The following is a 21730-nucleotide window of genomic DNA, read 5'->3' on the forward strand; positions in this document are numbered from 1 at the left end:
GGGCCCCTTCTGGGAATCTCCAGCCCAAGAAACCGAAGAGAAGTCGCTCCTTCCGGCTGGGGCTCAAGAGAAGAAAGCAAAGAAAATGCCATCTGAGCCGACCATAGTTTTCCTCGCTGATGAAGGGGAAGCTAGTGATGGAGAGGCTTCCATTATAATGAGAAAAGGATATTCGTCAACTCAATCGAATGCTCAGTCGGGGGAGCTTCAAAACCTGACATTAGAGGAAACCCAAGCACTTTGGGTGAGATGGACCTGGTAGAGAATATTGATTCTCTCTTCCCGCCTTTCATTGTTGTTTCCAGTTAAAGGAGTTCAAACCCAGAGCCTCTTCTGCCTCCCAACATTGAGCAAATAACAACCAGTATTGTTCCTGCCGCAACTACTTCTCATCTTTCCACACTAACAACTTCACGTCCATCGACACCTGCTGCTCCTTTGCCACCAGCACCAATTGCATATCCTCTACCGACAATAGATGATCGAGAAAAAGATGCTTCTCCTCCTCGTTCTCCCGACCACGGGAATTTGGGGCATGATTATTCAGCCCCTTCCCGAGATCCTCGAGGAAGTAGAAGGCCACTCTTTCGATTTTGAAAGAGTTCCATCTTTTGTCCAAGTCGGTGGAGCTTGAGAATTATATGTGCTTGCTGCTGCCGAGCATGAGTCTGTTGATGATAGGCTATAATTACATATTTTAGTCGATTATTACATTCCAATTTACTGCACTTTCATTGAGTTTGAGCTTTAATCGTTAGTGTTTTGCACTAATGGTGTGTTTTATGCCTTGTAAGAGTAATTCCAAGCTATGTAGATATTATGGAATCAATTTAAGTGATTTGGAGCTTTGAAGTCTGAGTAAAAGCCCAAGGAATTAAGCTGGGATTGTATTCGGAGATCAACGAATGATAGTTTAGAACGAAAGAAGAATCGAGTAGGCATATTGCGTACTGTCTAGTAAAATGCACATAACTTTTCGCTTATAACCATTTGGGCTCCACAATATATTGTTGGAAATCTAACTCAAAAGGATACAACTTTCATATTTTATGTTTTTTCAAATTCCAAATAGAACAGGGTGAAAAGTGTGCGGCAAGTGCGCGGCCGCGCACTGGCCGTGCAAAATGGGGTAAAACACTAGGCAAAATGATCTGCGGCCGCGCACGTCCTGTCCAGGAAAAATATCCTTTTTTGCGTAGGAAAAGGTAAAATTATTTGGGCCCGACCCTACTTGGTATATATACATGGAAAACGGTATTTTGAGGACTTTTGACATAATTTAGACCTAAGGAGGCTAAGGAGATCGGGGATTCGACCTAAGGAGGCAAGAACACACTAGGCGCAAGGCGGAGAATTCTTTTATGAGTTTTTCATTTCCTTCTTCTTATTTCCGTTATTGGTTATGAATTCTAGTATTGTAGTTATGCATAATATTATGAATAGCTAATTTGTTATCTAGAGTTTTGATAGAACCTTTTGTAGGATAAATTCTTGTTATGTTTTTATATAATTGAGCCGTTGGATTTCTCTATTTGTTCAACTACGGTTATATTGCGGTTGATTGAAGGGCTCTCAATTGAATGTGCCTATTTAGTGTGTATTACTCGGGAGAGAGTGCATATTTAGGTAGTTGTTGAACAACATCACTCCTAACGTATATAAGGGATCAATACGGAGGGTTTAAAGGCGGGATTAGGGATAACGAAACCTTGGTGCGATCCGAGTGAGCCGTACTTAATGCCACCTAGTGTAATTTGGGAGAATATGTCTTGTAAATTGTGGTAGTTACTCGGGAGAGAATTACAACACTCAGAGCGCTTATGATCGGTAGAGAATACTTAGGCGAAGTTATAGAAGACGTAGCGGGAAGGATTCCGACAATTGGGGAAGTCATAACTCTAGACCTCCTTAATATTTTCTCCAACCCGTAGTATCTTTAATTGTTAATCTACTAATTTAATTTGTTAGTTAATTAGATACAAAAATCTTAATATTTATAACTTAGGAATTATTCGAGCTTGTCTTCTTAGTAAGCCTTAGTTCTCTATGGGATTCGACTCCGGACTTGTAAATCGGATTATATTTGCAGCGACCGCTTAGTCCTTTTTATAAGGCATAGTTGGGCGTGATCAAATTTTGGTACCGTTGCCGGTGAATTAACGTTGTAGCTGTAGGTGTACATATTGCTAAGCTTCAAGTTTGAACTTTTATTTTTATTTATTTGTATTTGATTTTTATTTTTATTTTTTGTTTTACTTATTAATTTGAGAAACATGGCATCTTGGAATTATGAAAGTTTTGATGTTGGTAATTCTACTTTTGATCTTCCTTATACATTTAGTGTAGGAAACCACCCGGGGCAAAATTATCAAAATATTCCCGAGAGCGAGTTATGTGCACCAACTCAATCTTATGTGTGGAATGTGTATGGTATGTGTGGTGGTCAAGATGATCACTTTCATGGTTGTGCTTATATTTCTTATCTTCCCCCAACCCCTTACTGTGATGGTTCTACTTTTTCTTGTGAGGATAACAGGAACAAAGAACCTAGGAAAGCTGACCTAAAGGAGATCAAAGATATATTAAAGTGCCATATGGAATAATATGATGAGAAACCATGGCATATACAAAGGCAAGAGGCAACTATTCATAACTTGAAGGCTCAAGAGAATAAATTAATTGAACCTTGTAAAACGCAACAAGTTGACATTGTGGATAGTAGCCAGTATGAGTATAAATTGGCTGCAGAAATTGCCATTATATTGGAGGATTTAAAAAAAATGGGGATGAGATAGAGGAGAAGGCCAGAGTAGAACACCAACAATCAATTGAGCTAGATTTTGAGGATGCCGATGTCGTAAAAGAGATACTAGAGTCAACCAAGGATATTGAGGATACATATTTAGTTGAATCTAGTATTATTAGTGTTGAGGATATTGACAATCCCAATATTTATGTAGTTGAGCGCATTGGTCCACACTCCAAGCATTTTTTCACATTGTGTTTGGATGATGATATGGAAATAGAGTCGTCCGAGCCACTTGAGGAGTCAAGGAGTAAGGAACAAGATGCCTACATTCTGGAATACTTCGTGCCAAAAAGTCGGGAATACACATCTCATCCAAAGGCCAAGAAGCGCAAAATACTGCATTGTTTTATTAGGCCAGTCAGATTCGTTCTACCACCCCAGGAGCATGATTACAGAGCAGAATCAAAACTTGGGGTCTAATTCATAAGTTCAAAGTGGAGGCAGAAAGTGATTCGCATTGTGCCACGATGTTAAATCAAACGCTTGTTGGGAGGCAACCTAGCTTTACTGCTTTCTTTTATTTTTTTCATTTTTTGTTAATTGTATTATGTTTGTAGTGTCAATTTTTGATTTTCTAGGAGCATGGAAAGCAATGCTATTGGAAGGATGCAACAGCAAACCAGATGATTGGAACTAAGTGTGAGGTACCCGCATGAAGGACCAGACTTGGGAGAAGTCTGAGTACCCCATGAGCTGCTAATGTTTCGGCCTTTGGCCTACCAGAGAGTTTCTTTTACCCTCTTATTAGTATGGTGTGTATTGGAGACAATGCACAATTTTAAGTGTGGGGTGAGGAAATTGTCTGGGTGACTTTCTATGCTATTTTAATTGTGTTAGTTTAATTGAATAACTTTTTTAGAAAAACAAAAAAAATAGACTTTTACCGATAATGGATATCCTAGACAATTTTCTTGAGGGATTTAGGTCTAAAGAAAAAAAGATAAAAGATTTTCTTTGTAGGTAGTGTAGTAATTCCCCCTTGGTTTTTCTTTGTGTCGCGGTTCTTTTCCAAGGGTTTTGTTTGAACCGAGTGTAGTTAGTTTTTTTAGGGAGTAGGAGCTAGTGTGATATGAATTGAATCATAATGATATCTCTTGACTTTGTTATGCCTTGAGAATAGTGAGTACTTTGGTTGTAACGCTTAGTCTTAGTTTTTGACTCTTATATAAGTACCTTAAATTGTACTCCCTCTATTCCAATTTATGTGAACCTATTTGACTGGGCACAGAGTTTAAAAAAATGAAGACTTTTGAAATTTGTGGTCCTAAACAAAGCAAAAGGGGCCCCAGAGTATTTGTGTGGTTATAAAAGCTTCTCATTAAGGGCAGAATTGTAAGTTTAAACTAAATTGTTACCAAATTTAGAAAGGGGTCATTCTTTTTGGAACGGACCAAAAAGGAAATAGGTTCACATAAACTGGAACATAGGGAGTATGATTTTAAACTTGCTTAACTACTTTGACTAGAGAGTCTTGATGAGTCCAATCCTGAGATGAGTTATGTGCCATGTGTGTCTAAGTTTTTGTGTTATTCTATGCATTGCATTTGATGTCTAGAACTTGCCCCGTGTGTTTGCAAAGCGAAATAGTAGTTTCGTTCAGTCTTGGAAGTGATATAGACGTTTCTTTGTTGAGCCATATATATATTTCTCCCACCTAATTGTTATGTATCGTAGTTAACCCTTTTGAGCATGTAATCATGTTTCTTTGGCAACCACATTACAAGCCTTACCCATTTGTTTGAATAACTATCTATTTGAACCTTTTCACCTCTCATGAGCACTTGAATTGTTATGAACTTTGTAAAAGTTAAAGTGTGGGGTGGTTGGTTTGACTTTTGAGTGGAACTAATGAAATAAAGAGAAAGGTGCACTGATTTGAAAGAGCAAGAGCCACTTGAATTGTAAAAGAAAAGAAAAGAAAAAAATAGTTGTATTACTGTGAAAAATATTCTTTGATAGTGGTGACTCTTGATGTAATTGTGCTTAAATAATTTGGGAGTTGATGTATATTGATGTGAAGGTGGAGTCATGGTTTGACATAAGTATGGGGTTTTAAATGTTAAAGTATATGTATTAAAGTGATAATTTGGGAGTTGATGTATATTGATGTGAAGGTGGAGTCATGGTTTGACATAAGTATGGGGTTTTAAATGTTAAAGTATATGTATTAAAGTGCTTAGGGAGGTGTAATAACTCTTATATCTAAATGCATCCTACCCGTCCCGTAGTCTACATTACAACCAAATAAAGTCTTACTTGATCCTAGACTGAATGAGCTCGATTAGTAGAGTAGTACACTACGGGCAAGCCTATAGTGCATCTTTTGTGGCATATGAATGTTATTTCTGAGAGTGAGTGAATTCTTTCTATCTTGAGTTCCTAAGTGTTCTTAAATTTTATTGTGTAGAGCTACTCTCTTTTGTTGTGTGAGGGTACTTGATTCATGAAGGAAAGGTAATGTCAGTGAACTCTATGTTAGAGTAAGTGGGTTAATTATGAATAATGCATGGTACTTGCGAGTCAAATCTTTTGAGGTGAAGATGTTACGATTTTGTGCTTAGTTTATTTTAAATATTCTTGGAGTAATGAGTTAGGAGAATTGTTTAAAAAGGCCGTGTCTATATAAAGTGTTGTTTGATTGCTCGAGGACGAGCAATGGTTTAAGTGTGGGGTGTTGATGATAGGCTATAATTACGTATTTTAGTCGATTATTACATTCCAATTTACTATACTATAATTGAGTTTGAGCTTTAATCGCTAGTGTTTTGCACTAATGGTGTATTTTATGTCTTGTAGAAGTGATTCCGAGCTATGTAGATGTTATGGAATGAATTCAAGTGATTTGGAGCTTTAAATTCTGAGTAAAAGCCCAAGAAATTAAGTCGGGATTGTATTCGGGGATTAACGAATGATAGATAAGAACGAACGAAAAATTGAGTAGGCATATTGTGCACTGTCTAGTAAAATGCACATAACTTTTCGCTGAGGACTCCATTTGGGCTCTACAATATATGGTTGGAAAGTTAACTCAAAGGCTATAACTTTCATGTTTTACGTTTTTTCAAATTTCAAAAAGAACAGGGTGAAAAAGTGTGCGGCAAGTGCGCGACAGCGCACTGGCCGCACAAATGGGGCAGAACACTGGGCAAAATCCATGGCCAATCCGCGGCCGCGCACGTCCTGTTCGGGAAAAGTGTCCTTTTTTGCGTAGGAAAAGGTGTAAGTGTTTGGGCCCGACCCTACTTGGTGTATATATATATAGAAAATGGTATTTTAAGGACTTTTGACATAATTTAGACCTAAGGAGGCTAAGGAGATCGAGGATTCGACCTAAGGAGGTAAGAACACACTAGGAGCAAGACGGAGGATTTTGTTTACGAGTTTTTCACTTCCTTTTTCATATTTCCATTATTGGTTATGGATTCTAGTATTGTAGTTATGCATACTATTATGAATAGCTAATTTGTTATCTAGAGTTTTAATAGAACCTTCTGTAGGATAAATTCTTGTTATGTTTTTATATAATTGAGTCGTTGAATTTCTCTATTTGTTCAACTACGGTTATATTGTGGTTGATTGAAGAGCTCTCAATTGACTGTGCCTATTTAGTGTGTATTACTCGGGAGAGAGTACATATTTAGGTAGTTGTTGAACAACATCACACCTAACGTATGTGAGGGATCAATATGGAGGGCTTAAAGGTGGGATTAGGGATAACAAAACCTTGGTACGATCCGAGTGAGCCGTACTTAATGCCACCTAGCGTAATTTGGGAGAATATGTCTAGTAAATTGTGGTAGTTACTCGGGAGAGAATTACAACACTCAGAGAGCTTATGATCGGTAGAGAATACTTAGATAGAAGACGTAGCAGGAAGGATTCCGACAATTGGAAAAATCATAACTCTAGACCTTCTTAATATTTTCTCTAACCCACAGTAACTTTAGTTGTTAATCTACTAATTTTATTATTTAGTTAATTAGATACAAGAATCTTAATGTTTATAACTTAGGAATTGTTTGAGCTTGTCTTCTTAGTAATAGGTAGGTAAGCCTTAGTTCTTTATGGGATTCGACTCTGGACTTGTAAACCTGATTATATTTGCAGCGACCACTTAGTCCTTTTTATAAGGCATAATTGGGTGTGATCATCTGTCTTCGAGGAGAAGATCATTAATTTGAAGGCAGGATTAAGCTCTAAGACCTAGGAGCCCAATGTTGTCGAGGAAAATAGGGCCCGAATCGAAGAGAGGCTTAAGGGTCTATTGACCAAAACTGGCTTCATTCAACTACGAATGTTGAGTTCGACACTCGCCTTCGTGCTTTGATGTCCGAAATAGAAGAGCTCTAGGCTAAAATCAATAAACCTTAGGCCAAACTCCGATAGCAAGAGGATTCCCTTCTCTTCGAAAAGACATATACCATATATCTATACGAAGAGGAAGACCGTGGAGAAGGCCAAAGCGGTTATCACCAACATAGATAATTGTATTGCCCAGGCCCGAAAACTAGAGTTATCCGCTCGTCAAAATCTTTTTGTTCGGCCCACTACGACTGACTCCTCAGTAATGGTTCCGAGAACTCGGGAATTGAAGGGGAGACTAAAGAAGATGAAGGCCCTGAACCGATAGCGGATCCGCCTTCCTCTACCGGGGAAAATGTAGATCCATATCTTCCTTCAGGTTTCGGCGGCAATGATATATAACTTCTTCTTTCTGTATCTTGTAATTATGCCAAACTTTTCACTTTTAATATTATTTTAATTTATGTATATAGGTACTGGGTAGGTAGGGTTGGTCACTCCTATTTTAAGAAAAAAATATAAAATTAACCGGTACCGAAACTAATTGCATTTATTAGCCAGAATATATATAATATTGGTTATTATTTCTGGGAATGGTTAAAAATATGTATTTTTACTAATTTAATTGGGTTATTATTTATTAGACTAAAAATAAAAATAAAAAATGCGGAATAAGAAAATACTACTGGAATATTGTGCTTTCTGATCACTATGATTTTTGTATGAGTTAGTGAAAGTTTTATGATTTTTTGGTGAGAAAACAAAGTTATATGATTTTGATAAAAAAAGTCATATACTTATATGACCATTTGTGAAAGCATAAAATTTATGTGTAAAATGTACTAAAATTGTAACAAATAGTATATATGAACTCATAATCTTAATCATATACTGAGTTCAATACTAAAAATCTTAAAGATTGAACCCATAAAGTTTAAATCCTGAATCTGCCTCTGCTTCTATCCAAAGCTTCTACAAATAAGTCATACCTTTCTCATGGTTCCGCCCTTGATTGTGAAATCGCTAAAGTATTCTTAATAACATTAGATCCGCCCCTGATTCTTATGTCCCTGACAAGCGCATCCGTTGTGTCCAGATTATTTACAAGCCTAACGCTAGTTTCTTTGTTCGCAGCCCCAACAATCTCTGCCGATAAACCGCCATCAAATTCAGATTTAGCGCTAGATTTCAGCCTTTTATTGCTCTCTGATCCTTTATCCTCCTCCTCATCTCTATTACTGCAAACAACAACCGTAGAAAGCGCCCTGAAATCAACATTAAATATTCTTATCTCTTGCTGATCACTCTTCTTAGTATTATTCTTAGACCTATCGAAAGATGAACCTGACACAACCAAATCATCATCAGTATTACCACCTGCAGCAGCAGCAGTCGAGATCTGCTGCTGGAGGTCGTCTACACTCGTCGAATTAGACGAATTAGGAATGTTGGGATCGGAGATAAGGCTTTGAGTCCAACCTGAAATATCAGAAGCAGCATAGATGACTGCATCAGTATTAGAAACAAAGGAATCCTCATCTTTGATGATTGTTTTCATAGACATCTCTCTCTAATACTCGTCTCTCTTTTTTTCGGTCAAGTATATTATACGAGTGTTGCTGGAGTTTCCTTTCTGCTTCCCTTAAGAAAGAGTCATGAGGTGTTGACACAATCATTCTTTTTTTATTGTCATTCCGATAAAAAAAAAAGGGAAACATGGACATTGTCCCAAGTACAAGAAACATATATATATATATATATATATATATATATATATGAATACAATATTAGTTTTAGGATATAATATTATACGATAGGAATCCTTCATGATGAATCCCACAATCTCGCCTAACCTATGAGCATTAAGTTGGCACAATTAAAAAAAATTAGTAGTTTCACGCCAAATATTTCAAAGAATAATATTCTATAATTTCGGACTTCACAAATATAGTTAGAATATAAAAATTAAATTGATGTATATGCAGTAGTTTATTTCTTAAGCATTTAAAACATGAAAACAAGAACACGTCAAAGAAAAGTGCTCTAATTTGATCGAGATATATATACATATATAGGACATATCTCTTATTCGGGTAATTTGAAGTTTCTATTACTAATTTAATTTGAAAACTTATTATAATGTCCCATTACTTATATAATTTGATAATGTATTATATTGTTCAAATTTATATAGAAAAAAAAAGAGTCTATATTTATCTATATCTTTTATATATCTATATCTATCTATATTATTATAAAAACATGAATTTAATGTCGGTTTACAAAAATAACTTTATAATATTAAGTATAAAAACTTATAATAAAAGGATATAACTAAAATTCTATATATTAGCCTTATAATCCTATTAGTTTTAGGACATAATACTACATATTATGAATCCTAGAAAAACATGAAAAAATAATACTTACCGTTAAAAGTTCATAAGCATTCTACAGTTTAAATTTCAAAAGAGATGATGAAAATCAGAAGGACTTTTTCGTTGCTTGGCATATAATCACTATTCACATATTTATATTAGAAATTGTGCTATACATATATGTAATATCCAGATTTTGTGTAAATATCTTACATTGGCCACCCACAAAAATATGCACATGCATATATCATTGATTAATTTATCTATCTATATCTATATTATTATAAAAGTATGTATACAATGTCGGTTTACAAAATAACTTTATAATATTAAGCATAATAACGCATATTAAAAGGACATAATCAAAATTCTAGATATTAGCCTTATAATTCTATTAGTTTTATGACATATGCTATACGTTAGGAATCCTGCCCTAACGTAGAGAGGCTGTTTCCAAATAGACCCCCGGCATCCTTCCCTCCAAGAACTTCCCACCTTTGCTCTTGGAGAGACTCGAACTCACAACCTCTCGGTTGGAAGTGGGGGTTGCTTACCATCAGAGCAACCCCACCTATAGGAACACATTATGTTTCCTTTTAATATAATTACTTTCGGGGCAGAGACGTGTTTTTAGTCATATTATCCTATTACTTTTAGGATATACTTTTTAAAATTTTCTATTACTAATTTAATTTGAAAATGTATTATAATGTCCTATTACTAATTTAATTTGAGAATGTATTATATTGTCCAAATCTATTAAGAAAAATGAGATCATGTATTATTATGAAAGCACAAATATAATATTAATAGACCAAAATAGCCTTAAAATATTAAATGGAAGAACTCATAGGAAAAGGACATAACTGCAATAACCTATTTTTTGGACTAATTTGAGAATGTATTATATTGTCCAAATCGATTTAGAAAAAGGAAGTCTATATTATTATAAAGGCACAAATATATTATTAATAGACCAAAATAGCCCTAAAATATTAAATGAAAGAACTCATAGGTAAAGGACATAACTACAATAATCTATTTCTTGGACGACAATACCTTCTATTCAAAATTTTAATATTTAAAATTTTAAAAATAAAAAAAAGTTTCTATTAAATTCTTATTTAAAAATATTTAGGAAGGTTTAATAAAATCAATTTTTATAATAATCCTCCATATTGGCAATACATTACCACTCCATAATATCCAATACCAAGAAAAAATAAAAGTAATATTAATTGGGCTGCATAAAGAGTTGAAATTGAGGAAAATAATATCCCACAATAATATATTTTTTTATTATATTTGAACTGTTTTCTTACTCAAATAACCATCACAAATATATATCAAAGCAGAACAAAGGTGCTAAATTTATAAGGAAAGCAAAATTGATAATATGGGATGAAACACTTATAATTAAGTGTCAAACGATCGAAACAATTGCCCGGAGTTTTAGAGATATATTGAATGTTAATGAACCATTTGGTGAAAAATTAATGGTTTGGGAGGTGATTTCTATCAAGTACTACCAGTAGTCCAAAATCAACAAAAGCAGAGACTGTAAAATCTAGCTCGCCAAAGTTATACTTCTGGCCTCAAATAAAAAAAATTCAACTGACAAGAAATATAGAGTAAGAACAGATCCAATATTTAGTGTCTTCTTGCTTCATGTCGGAAACAAAGAAGAGTATCCAATAAAAGATGATTTGATTCTTCTCGAATACTTGGTTATCAACCCCAATGCTAATAGCAGTGCATTTAATAAGAGAAATATTTCTATCATTAGATTAAAAAATAATTTGCAAATCACATGATAGAATTAAAAAGCTATCTTAGCTAGCAGAAATGAATATGTTGATCAACTAAATAAAAGGTTGATTGCAAAATTTTATAGTAAAAACAAAATATTTTTCAGTTTTTGACTTAGCAGAGAATGATACCAATAATTACTACCAAGAAGAATACTTAACTACATTAATATCAAATGGCCTTCTACCTTACACATTTGTTGTCAAGTTTAATATTTCTTACGTATGTTAGTGTCACCGTATATATAATAGACTAAGTTAAAATTGATCTTCCATTATATATAGGTTGTTTTTGAAAAAAATATGCTTGTTATGCTACTAAAAAACTTAGATATGCTGAATAGCTAATGTAATAGCACACATATGGTATATAGAAGTTGTGACAGTAATGTCATACATGCAAAATTATGATATTGGTCAATGTGCTTCTAAATATATTCTTATCTTTAAATTCAACTTTGGTCTTTCAAAATTAAGGAATATTCTTTTAAATTTGTGTCAAAATAATTTTTAGTATGTTTATGTTTTTCAAATATAATAGATAAATCACAAGGACAGACATACTAAATATTAGATTATGTTTACCGCAATATATTTTCTTGCACAAACAACTGTATATTGCACTTTCAAGAGGGATATCAAAATCAACAACAAGAGTTCTAGTTAAGGTAGAGTAACCAATTAGGAGAAAACATACACACACAAAAATATCGCCCACAAAGAAGTGTTCGATAAGATACCATCACATTAAATACTTTTAAATTATACTTCCTCCGATCCACTTTAAGGTAAATATGTTCAATTATATTGTTAATTAATGATAAAAGGTGAATTCCTTAATATGTGTGAAAGTAACCAAAAAATCACTTAAAGTGGACCAGAGGAAGTACTAATACATTATTATCTTACTAACATGACAAAATTGATCATTTGTGTGATGATGTCCTTTTATTTTAAATTCATCTATTATGTTAATGTAATAATATTTTTAGGTATTTAGATGATTATTATATATAAAATTTCTCTCATTAATTAAATTTTATTGTTCCTTTATATAATTAAATGTTTAAACTATCACGTGTCATTATTAACGTGGAACGCACGTTCATAGATACTAGTATATATATATATGAGAGAGAGAGGTGATGTGACACCTTCCATAGATGATGATTGTCATTTATCTTTTTGAGTTATTATCACTTTTAGCCCGCGCCATAAATTATTTACATTCGGTAGCCGAAAAAATATATAATTTTTATATATAGCATACATAATGTATATATATACAAACAAATATACAAATTTTATACATTCGTTTGGCTTTTATTTTTACAGCGGCTATACGGTGTCGTTTTTCCTTTTTTCCCTAATTTTTTGGCTTTTATCCTATTTTTTCATTTATTTATGTTCTCTATTACTATTATATAAAACTTGCATTGAACATTAAAATTTATTTTCTGAAAGATAGTGTTCTTCCAAAAAGAGGGGATGTCACGACCCCAAATACCCGGTTGTGATGGCGCCTATCACAATACTAGGCAAGCCAACTCAATCAAGTATCCTCAGTAAATTTCTTTTAATAAAAACATTTTTTCTAACATTTATTTAAGTTTCAATTTTTCATACGATATTTAAATCACTGAAATGTGTGGAAAACAGAAAAATATCAAACCAACATAGCCTAACAATCTGGTGTCACGAGTCTAGAGCCTCTAAATACAACTAGTCCGACTGTCTATTACATAACAAGTCTAAAAATGCGGAAAACAAGGATAGAAAGGAGGAAAGCAGGGCTGCGGACGTCATGCAGCTACCTTGCAGTCTCCGATAAGCTCCGAAAATGTTGGGGACCCTCACTCTGCCGCTCGGACACCTGAATCTGCACACAAGGTGCAGGGAGTAATATGAGTACGCCAACTTAGTAAGTAACTAAAGTAAATAAGGTCTGAGTGCAGTGACAAGCAGTTAAAAATCATATATAAGAGTACACAATAGAGTTTTAAATCAAACTCAATAGTTTAAAAGTCAGTTACTTCGTAAAAACTTCAGTTTCAATTGAAATACTTTGAAATCATTTACTTAACAGCTTTCAACAGAGGCTCATTATAAGAGAAAAGTGAAATCAGCAAAGATATCATAAATGGGCTCCTCGGGCAAGGTATCACTCATAAATATAGCCTCTCGGGCTAGCCTCTCAGTCACTCAGTACTCACACTCAGCACTCAGGCTCAATAATATCTCATAATAGTAATAATCATAATTACCGTTGCGGCATGCAGCCTGATCCATAGTTTATAGTCGACTACGCTCACTAGGGGTGTACAGACTCTGAAGGGGCTCCTACAACCCAAGCGTCATATCGCTGCGACACGCAGCCCGATCCAATATATATATATTGCTGCGGCGTGCAACCCGATCAATATAAGTATCGCTGCGGTGTGCAGCCCGATCCATAATATATACATATAGTATTGTTGCGGCGTACAGCCCAATCCATAATCTATGTATAATCCTCATCATTAGGCCCTCAACCTCTCTCAATCATTAACCTCACAGCCAATCGGGCATGACAGTTGAAATCAGGGAATCTCAGCCCAAACAGTTTTCACATTTTAAGAATTAGAGTGATAAAAACCAAGTTTAAACAATAAACAGGTACAAAGTGACTGAGGTTATGCTTTCAACCAAAGAGAGTGAGGAAAAATAGTAAAAATGCCCATAAGGGTTTCAACAGTTCAGCACAAGGCCTCAAACATGGCATACTACCCATAATATAGTATCAATCTCTAAAATACGTGATATCATAAAATTTCAAATCTAATACGTGACTTAATAGTCGCTACGGGACGGACCGAGTCACAATCCCTACCTGTGCACGCCCACACGCTCGTCACCTAGCATGTGCGTCACCTTATTTGTCAAAACAATACGAAATACTGGAGTTTTATACCCTCAATTCCAGATTTATAATGGTTACTTACCTGAAAACGAATGAAATACTACTCCCTGACACCTTTGCATCTTGCCTCGGCTTCAACTCGCGCCGAATCTTCCCAAATCCAGAATCATAGTGTTAGAATATGCTAAGGGAATGAAGCTCATGCGAAAATAATCAAATTATACCAAAAATTCCGAAATTGGCCAAACTCGACCCCCAGGCCCACGTCTTGGAACCCGATAAAATTTACATCAATGAAATCCTTATCACTCCAAGAGTTCATTCATATCAAAAGTACCAAAATTCGACCACAAATGGACTCTCGAACCCTCAATCAAAGGTCTTCAATACCAAGCCCTAATTCCCAAATTTTAACCCTTAATTTCCATTAATTCCAAGCCGAATCAGTGAAATAATACCATAGGCACGAGTTTAGGGTCCAAAAACCTTACCTCTATGAAATCACCTTGAAATCCCTCTTCAAATAGCTCCCTCAAGCTCAAACCCGCATGCAAATGGTGAAGAATAGCTCAAAAATCGTGAAGGATGGAATATATACCTTCTGACCCAGAGATTCCGCACATGCAGTCCTATTTCCACTTCTGCGGTACCGCTAATGCGGTCCAACCAACCGCATCTGCGATTTTCACTTAAAGGTCCATTACCGCATCTGCGATCACGATCTCGCACCTGCGCTACCGCAGCTGTGCTCCTTTAGCCGCTTCTGTGGTTCCAGCTGATCCCCTCTTGGCCGCATCTGCGGCTCCATCTCCTCTTCTACGAGCCCGCACCTACGGTCCCCTAGCCGCAGGTGCGGTTATGACATCAGACTTAGCTTCAGCTGCAACTTCCAAAATCCTAACTTTCTGCCAATCATACGAAATCACCCCGAGGCCTCAACCAAAAGCACAACCAAGTCATATACTACTATCCAAACTTATACCAATCTTCAAAACACCTCGAACAACATCGAATTAACCAAAACACCTCAGATTCAAGCCTAAATCTACTCCGGACCTCCAAAACACATTCTGATCACGCTCCTAAGTCCCAAATCATCTTCCAAAGCTATCCGAACCATCGGAATTCACATCCGAGCCCTATTTCACATAATTCAATATCCGGTTGACTTATCCAACTTAAGCTCAATCAAAAGAGACTAAGTATATCAAACTTCACCAAAACCTTTTCGAACCCGATAACATATAATACCGATAAACACAACAATAAGAAGCAGAAATGGGGGAAACGGAGCGGTAACTCATGAGAAGACCGGCCGGGTCGTCACATCCTCCCCCTTTTAAACAAACATTCATCCCCGAACGAGTCAAGAAACATACCTGAAGCCTCAAATAGGCGAGGATATCTGCTCCGCATCTCCCGCTCGGTCTCCCAGGTAGTTTCCTCCACGGGCCGACCTCTCTACTGCACTTTCATTAAGGCTATATCCTTTGACCTCAACTTTCAAACCTGATGCTCCAAAATGGCTACTGGCTCCACATCATAGGTCAAATCATCATCTAACTGAACCGTGCTGAAATCCAAAACATGAGACGGATCGCCAATATACTTCCGGAGCATAGAAACATGAAATACCGGATGAACACTCGACAAGCTGGGTGGCAAAGCAAGCTCATAAGCCACCTCCCTAATCCTCTGAAGCACCTCAAAATGCCTAATGAACTGAGGACTTAATTTACCATTTTTCTCAAATCTCATAACACCCTCCATGGGTGAAACCTTCAACAGAACCTTCTCACCAACCATGTATAGGACACATCCTGAACCTTCCTATCAACATAACTTTTTTGTTTCCACTACGCTGTACGAAGCCTCTCCTGAATCACCTTCACCTTGTCTAAGTCATCATGCACCAAGTCTGTACCCAATAGCCTAGCCTCACCCGGCTCAAACCAACAAACTAGAGATCTACACCGCCTCTCATACAAAGCCTCATATGGAGCCATCTGAATACTCGACTGGTAACTATTGTTATAAGCAAACTCTACGAGCGGTAGAAACTGATCCCATGATCCTCCAAAATCAATGACACAAGCGCGCAACATGTCCTCCAATATCTGAATAGTGCGCTCGGACTGCCCGTCCATCTGAGGGTGAAAAGTTGTGCTCAACTCAACCTGAGTACCCAACTCTCGCTACACAGACCTCCAAAATTGTGAAGTAAACTGAGTGCCCCTATCTGAAATGATGGAAACTGGGACACCATGCAAACGAACAATCTCTCGGATATAGATCTCTGCCAACCGCTCTGAAGAATAGGTAGTACACACATGAATGAAATGCGCGACTTGGTTAGCCGATCCACAATCACCCAAATAGCATCGAACTTCTTTAAAGTCCATGGGAGCCCAACTACAAAGTCCATAGTGATCCGCTCCCACTTCCACTCTGGAATATCCATATGCTGAAGCAAGCCACTCGGTCTGTGATGCTCATATTTCACCTCCTGACAATTGAGACACCGAGCTAAAAATCCCACAATGTCTTTCTTCATTCTCTTCCACCAATAATGTTGTCTCAGATCCTGATACATCTTCGCGGCACCCGGATGAAAGGAATACCGCGAGCTATGGGCCTCCTCCAGAATCAACTCCCGAAGCCCATCTACATTGGGCACACATATTCGGCCCTGCATCCTCAACACCCCATCATCACCAATGGTCACATCTCTGGCATCATCGTGCTGAACTCTTTCCTTAAGGACAAGCAAATGAGGATCATCATACTGAAGCTCTCTGATGCGATCGAATAAGGAAAACCGAGAAATCACACAAGCCAATACTCGACTAGGCTCCGAAATATCTAACCTCACGAACCGATTGGCCAATGCATGAACATCAACTGCAAGAGGTATCTCCTCAACTAGAATGTATGCCAAACTCCCCATACTCACCGCCTTCCTACTCAAGGCATCAACCACCACATTGGCCTTTCCCGGATGATACAAAATAGTGATATCATAGTCCTTTAGCAGCTCCAACCATCTTCGCTGCCTCAAATTGAGATTCTTCTATTTGAACAAGTACTGGAGGCTACGATGATCAGTAAACACCTCACAAGACATACCATACAAATAATGCCTTCAAATCTTCAACGCGTGAACAATGACAGCCAACTCCAAATCATGAACATAGTGTTCTCCAAGATTGATCTCCGTTTAGGTTATCACCAGTTGAAGATCAGAGACTCGAATATTCTTAAGACAACCTTCAGGACCAGATACAGTCATTATGAGTTTCTTGTTATGTCTTTTGGGCTGATCAATGCCCCGGCAACGTTCATGCATTTGATGAACAACGCATTTCGGCCTTATCTCGACTCGTTCGTGATTGTTTTCATTGATGATATTCGAGTGTACTCACATAGTCAGGAGGAGCATGCGGAGTATTTGAGAGTTATGTTGCAGAGATTGAGGGAGGAGAAGCTTTATGCAACTTCCATTGAACATTAAAATTTATTTTCTGAAAGATAGTGTTCTTCCCAAAAGAGGGGAGCAGTTACAACAATTAATTATAATAATAGTAGCAATTTGAACGGACACTTTCCTGATTATGGGAAGGTTACAACTTACAACATTGAATATAATGGTGTCTATTAAAGGAGAAAGAAAGCAATACGGTACGTACAATTCTGTGATTCACTTTATTTTCGTTTGATAACCAAAACTTGATGCCTTGATCATTCATTTTAATTAATTTCGTTTTCTTTTTCGGCTTTCATTTTTACAGATTATTATAATATTTACTTGAGCACAAGAAAATTGTCTTTTTCCAATTTGAATTTCTTATACAGATTCTTTAGGTCATTATTCGGAGGGAGTAAAATCTCATCTTACGCTTTTAATTATTTCCCCCATTTTGGCAATTACCTTATTTAAATAGCCCAAACCTCTTTAAATATGATTAATCAACTATTCTCTACTATTATAATTGATATTAATTACTATTAATAATATATATATACACACACACCATTTGTGTGCTCTTTCGTGGCGTCAAACTTTAATTATCCAATACTTTTCATTTAGTGCTTGTATAATATTTTTTCTTCCTAGAAGTAACATGCATGGTTCCGTTGTATGAGTCCAAATTTGACCGATCACGACACACGACGATTAACGAAGCCTCCTTGAATTGACGTCCTGAGGGAGACGACCCTGAAATAAACCAGAGACTGGACGACCTTTGTAATAATGTATGGTCATTAGGGGATATCGGTTTAGAAGAGTTTCTCTCTTAATATAAAAAGAGGACAATAATCTTGTAACGGGCATTCCGAACTCTGGAGACATTACTATTTATGAATAAAAAGAAATTTCGTGACCTATCCTCTCTTTATTTATCACCCTTCTAGAGATTATTATTCTCAGCTAAGATTTACTCTTTCTTCTTTGATTGATTTGTTCAAAAAAGTTTTAATATCTTTTGAGCCAAACATCCGCTCTTACATGAATACCTAATAATATGTGACATTTTTTGGCTTTCGTATTCTTCAAATCTCAAAAGTCATTAAATATTACTGATACATGTACCTAATATAATTTATGATAGTATTTAAATAGGGATGGAACTTCTCGAAGATTGCATTTGCTCCCCAGCATACTGTCATTATATATAAAAGTACAAAAAAATTCGATACTTTTTTTAGATTTATTCCTATTTTAGTTCTAATATGTGATTATTCCTTAGTGATTTTTTTTTTAAATTTTTTTCATATGTATGTGTGTATATATATATATATATGCACGTGCATCGCGTTCGCGCACTCTTCTCTCTCGGCTAAATTTGCAAAAACATTATTTGGTAAATTCACTTTTTACTGCACGAAGCACAAATAAGTTAACTAGTTCTAATTAAAAATTGGAAACGGGGACATAATACCAAGTAGCATAAATAGTTGTAATTACTAATGGGAAAAGCTCCCTCAAAAACATCGCATTGAGGCAAGTTGTATCCAAACAAGACTGAATTACGACAAACGATCGAATTTATATTTCGTCGAACATGGCTGGTAGCCTTGTATAGATCATTAGTTTTGACAAAGTTAGACGCAACTTAAACTTCCTCCAACATGGCTGATTTAGATAAGTAATTTTCTTTGTCAAATTAAATGCCAATAAAGTCTTGCTTTATTTTTTCCCCACTACCATAATTATTAAAAGGCTAAATTCTGAGCTAGATAGCCTCTTAAACTTAGCTCGATTTGTTAGTTAGAATTCACAAACTTCACATTTGCTAGAATGGTTCATTGATGAGGGTAGTGAAAAGAAAATGCTCAAATGCAGGGTGGCTCAAACACATGTATAAAGCTAGAATTTAATGTGCGTCCTAAATATTTTTTTAAAAAATGGTATGATATATACAGAGGCGGCCCGACAAATTTTGTGGCCTAAAGCCAAACTTTATGAGGGGCCTTAACTTTTTAATTTTTTTAATTATTTATTTGAAGTCTATTTTTTTTTAGCTTTTCTTAGATGCAAAGTTATTAATAGTTTTCTTATAATCAATAACTCCTAATAAATATTTCTCAATTGACAATATAGCTTATCAATTTAACCTTTCTTGTGAAATTGTTATTTTTAGGTAAGATTTTATCAATTTTAATTTTGAAAACTTCTTTCCGCTGAACCAACGGTAACATGAGTTATGAACATTATTCCATAAGCAATATAGGCATTTGAAAAAAAAATCTTTTTATTTGATTAAGTGTATCAATTAAACTGTTATCTTCTAATTGTACTATTTTTCTTAATACTTTTAATTCAGAAAATAAATCTAAACCATTAATATCGAATTGATTACTATGCTTTAAGTAACATTCAAGATTAAGGCAATATTTTTTCAAATTTCCAACATTTAGTGATCTTAGTTTTTACTGCCAAATAGAAAACCAAAAATATTTTCATATACTTCGAATTGTTCAAAATCTATTTTGAAGTGAAAAAATAGCCTTGTCTATTATGTATAAAAGTAATCAACTCTAAAGGACTCTTCGAAAGATTTTGAGATTTCATTATTAACATTCGCATCAAATTGTTACTTCTTATATATAACACGTTTCTTATGTAATTCAGGTTCGATATTCATTTCAAGTACAATTTCCTTGGTAGAAATCATAGCAGTTGCAAATTCTTCTTCTCTATATTTGTTAAATAAAGAAATCAAACCTTTTCACTTTACAAAACTCTTTTTTAAACTTATACATAGTCTATTAGGTGTCACAAAAAATGGGGTCTCCCACAAATGTGGGGCCTAAAGCAATTGCTTTACTTGTTTTATGAAAAGGCCGTCCATGGATATATATATTTATTTGAAATCTATTCTTCTAATTTTTTGAGATGCATAGTTGTTAATAATTTTCTTATAATCGATTTCTTTCAGCAATCTCTTTTCAATTGATAATATAACCAATATTTAGTCTTTTCTAAGACACTATTGATCTTAGATAAACTTTATTAATTTTAATTTTTTTTTCACTGAGGCAACTATTATAGGAACTGTCAATATTATTCTATAAGCAAGTGAAAAAAAATTAAGTTTTTTTTTATCTTCTACTTGTAGTATTTTCCTTGTCAATTCAATTGCAATTCACACGTTAGAAAACTATTCATACTGCCCATTTTTAAGTAAGTCAAACAATTATTTTATTTAAATATCTAAAAAAAAGTTCTTTCCTTTTATATCCCTATTTTTTTTTTATAGTAAACGCTTGTATAATTAATCTCTTGCCCTCGATTTATCCGCAATGATTTAACTTATATACAGTCTAAATAAATTTTATACTAGTAATGAAGTTAAAATCAAAGTTGTTCTTCGAAAAATGACTTTAGCCTAAAAGCGAGGAAAGTCATTTTTTCATTTTAATATGGTAACTAAATATTAGAATAACTTACTCGAAAAATATTTATTTTATTGTAAAAAAATGACACCAAATAGTTATTCTAGAGTACTTCTATTTAGGAATTATCCAATGGATCCTGAATTTCAGTTTTTCAGGACTTTGTGTCCTGAAATTAAAATTTTAATTCAAATTTTCAAAATATAAGTATTGGCTAATTCCTAAATAGCAGCTCTAAAATGGTTATTTGTGTACTTTCTCCTATTTTAGTGAAACAAAAGGAACGGGCCTTTCTAAGTGGGCTGCACTATGATAACGTTCGTCCTATTATGAGATGGAATTAACCCAAATAACTGCTCACCCTACTACTTAAACTATAAATAGCCGATGAATGTATAATATATGTATAATTTATATGTTACATGTGTATAATTGTGTATAATCAATATATAATCTATGTATATGGCTAGAAAAAGTAAAGAATTAATATAGCTGGCTATTTGTGTAAAGATCCCTTCATTAAAGTTATAGCCCATTGTTGAATCCCAAAAAGACAAAAAAGAAAGCCACGTCATATATCCTCGTAACACAATGTAAGTAAGATTCTTAACCGTTGGATTTTGTTCCAATCCATAAT

General features: G+C 35.1%; 1 protein-coding gene across 1 annotated transcript; it reads right to left on the minus strand.

Annotated features, from left to right (window-relative positions):
- Positions 1-8105: 8105 nt before the first annotated feature.
- On the minus strand, positions 8106-8675 carry LOC138868315 (uncharacterized). The gene has a single exon (XM_070145860.1). It carries the CDS (start codon positions 8673-8675, stop codon positions 8106-8108), a length of 570 nt encoding a protein of 189 aa, XP_070001961.1.
- Positions 8676-21730: the final 13055 nt, after the last annotated feature.

This window comes from Nicotiana sylvestris, chromosome 5, assembly GCF_000393655.2.
Source record: "Nicotiana sylvestris chromosome 5, ASM39365v2, whole genome shotgun sequence".
In the NCBI taxonomy this organism is placed as follows: domain Eukaryota; kingdom Viridiplantae; phylum Streptophyta; class Magnoliopsida; order Solanales; family Solanaceae; genus Nicotiana; species Nicotiana sylvestris.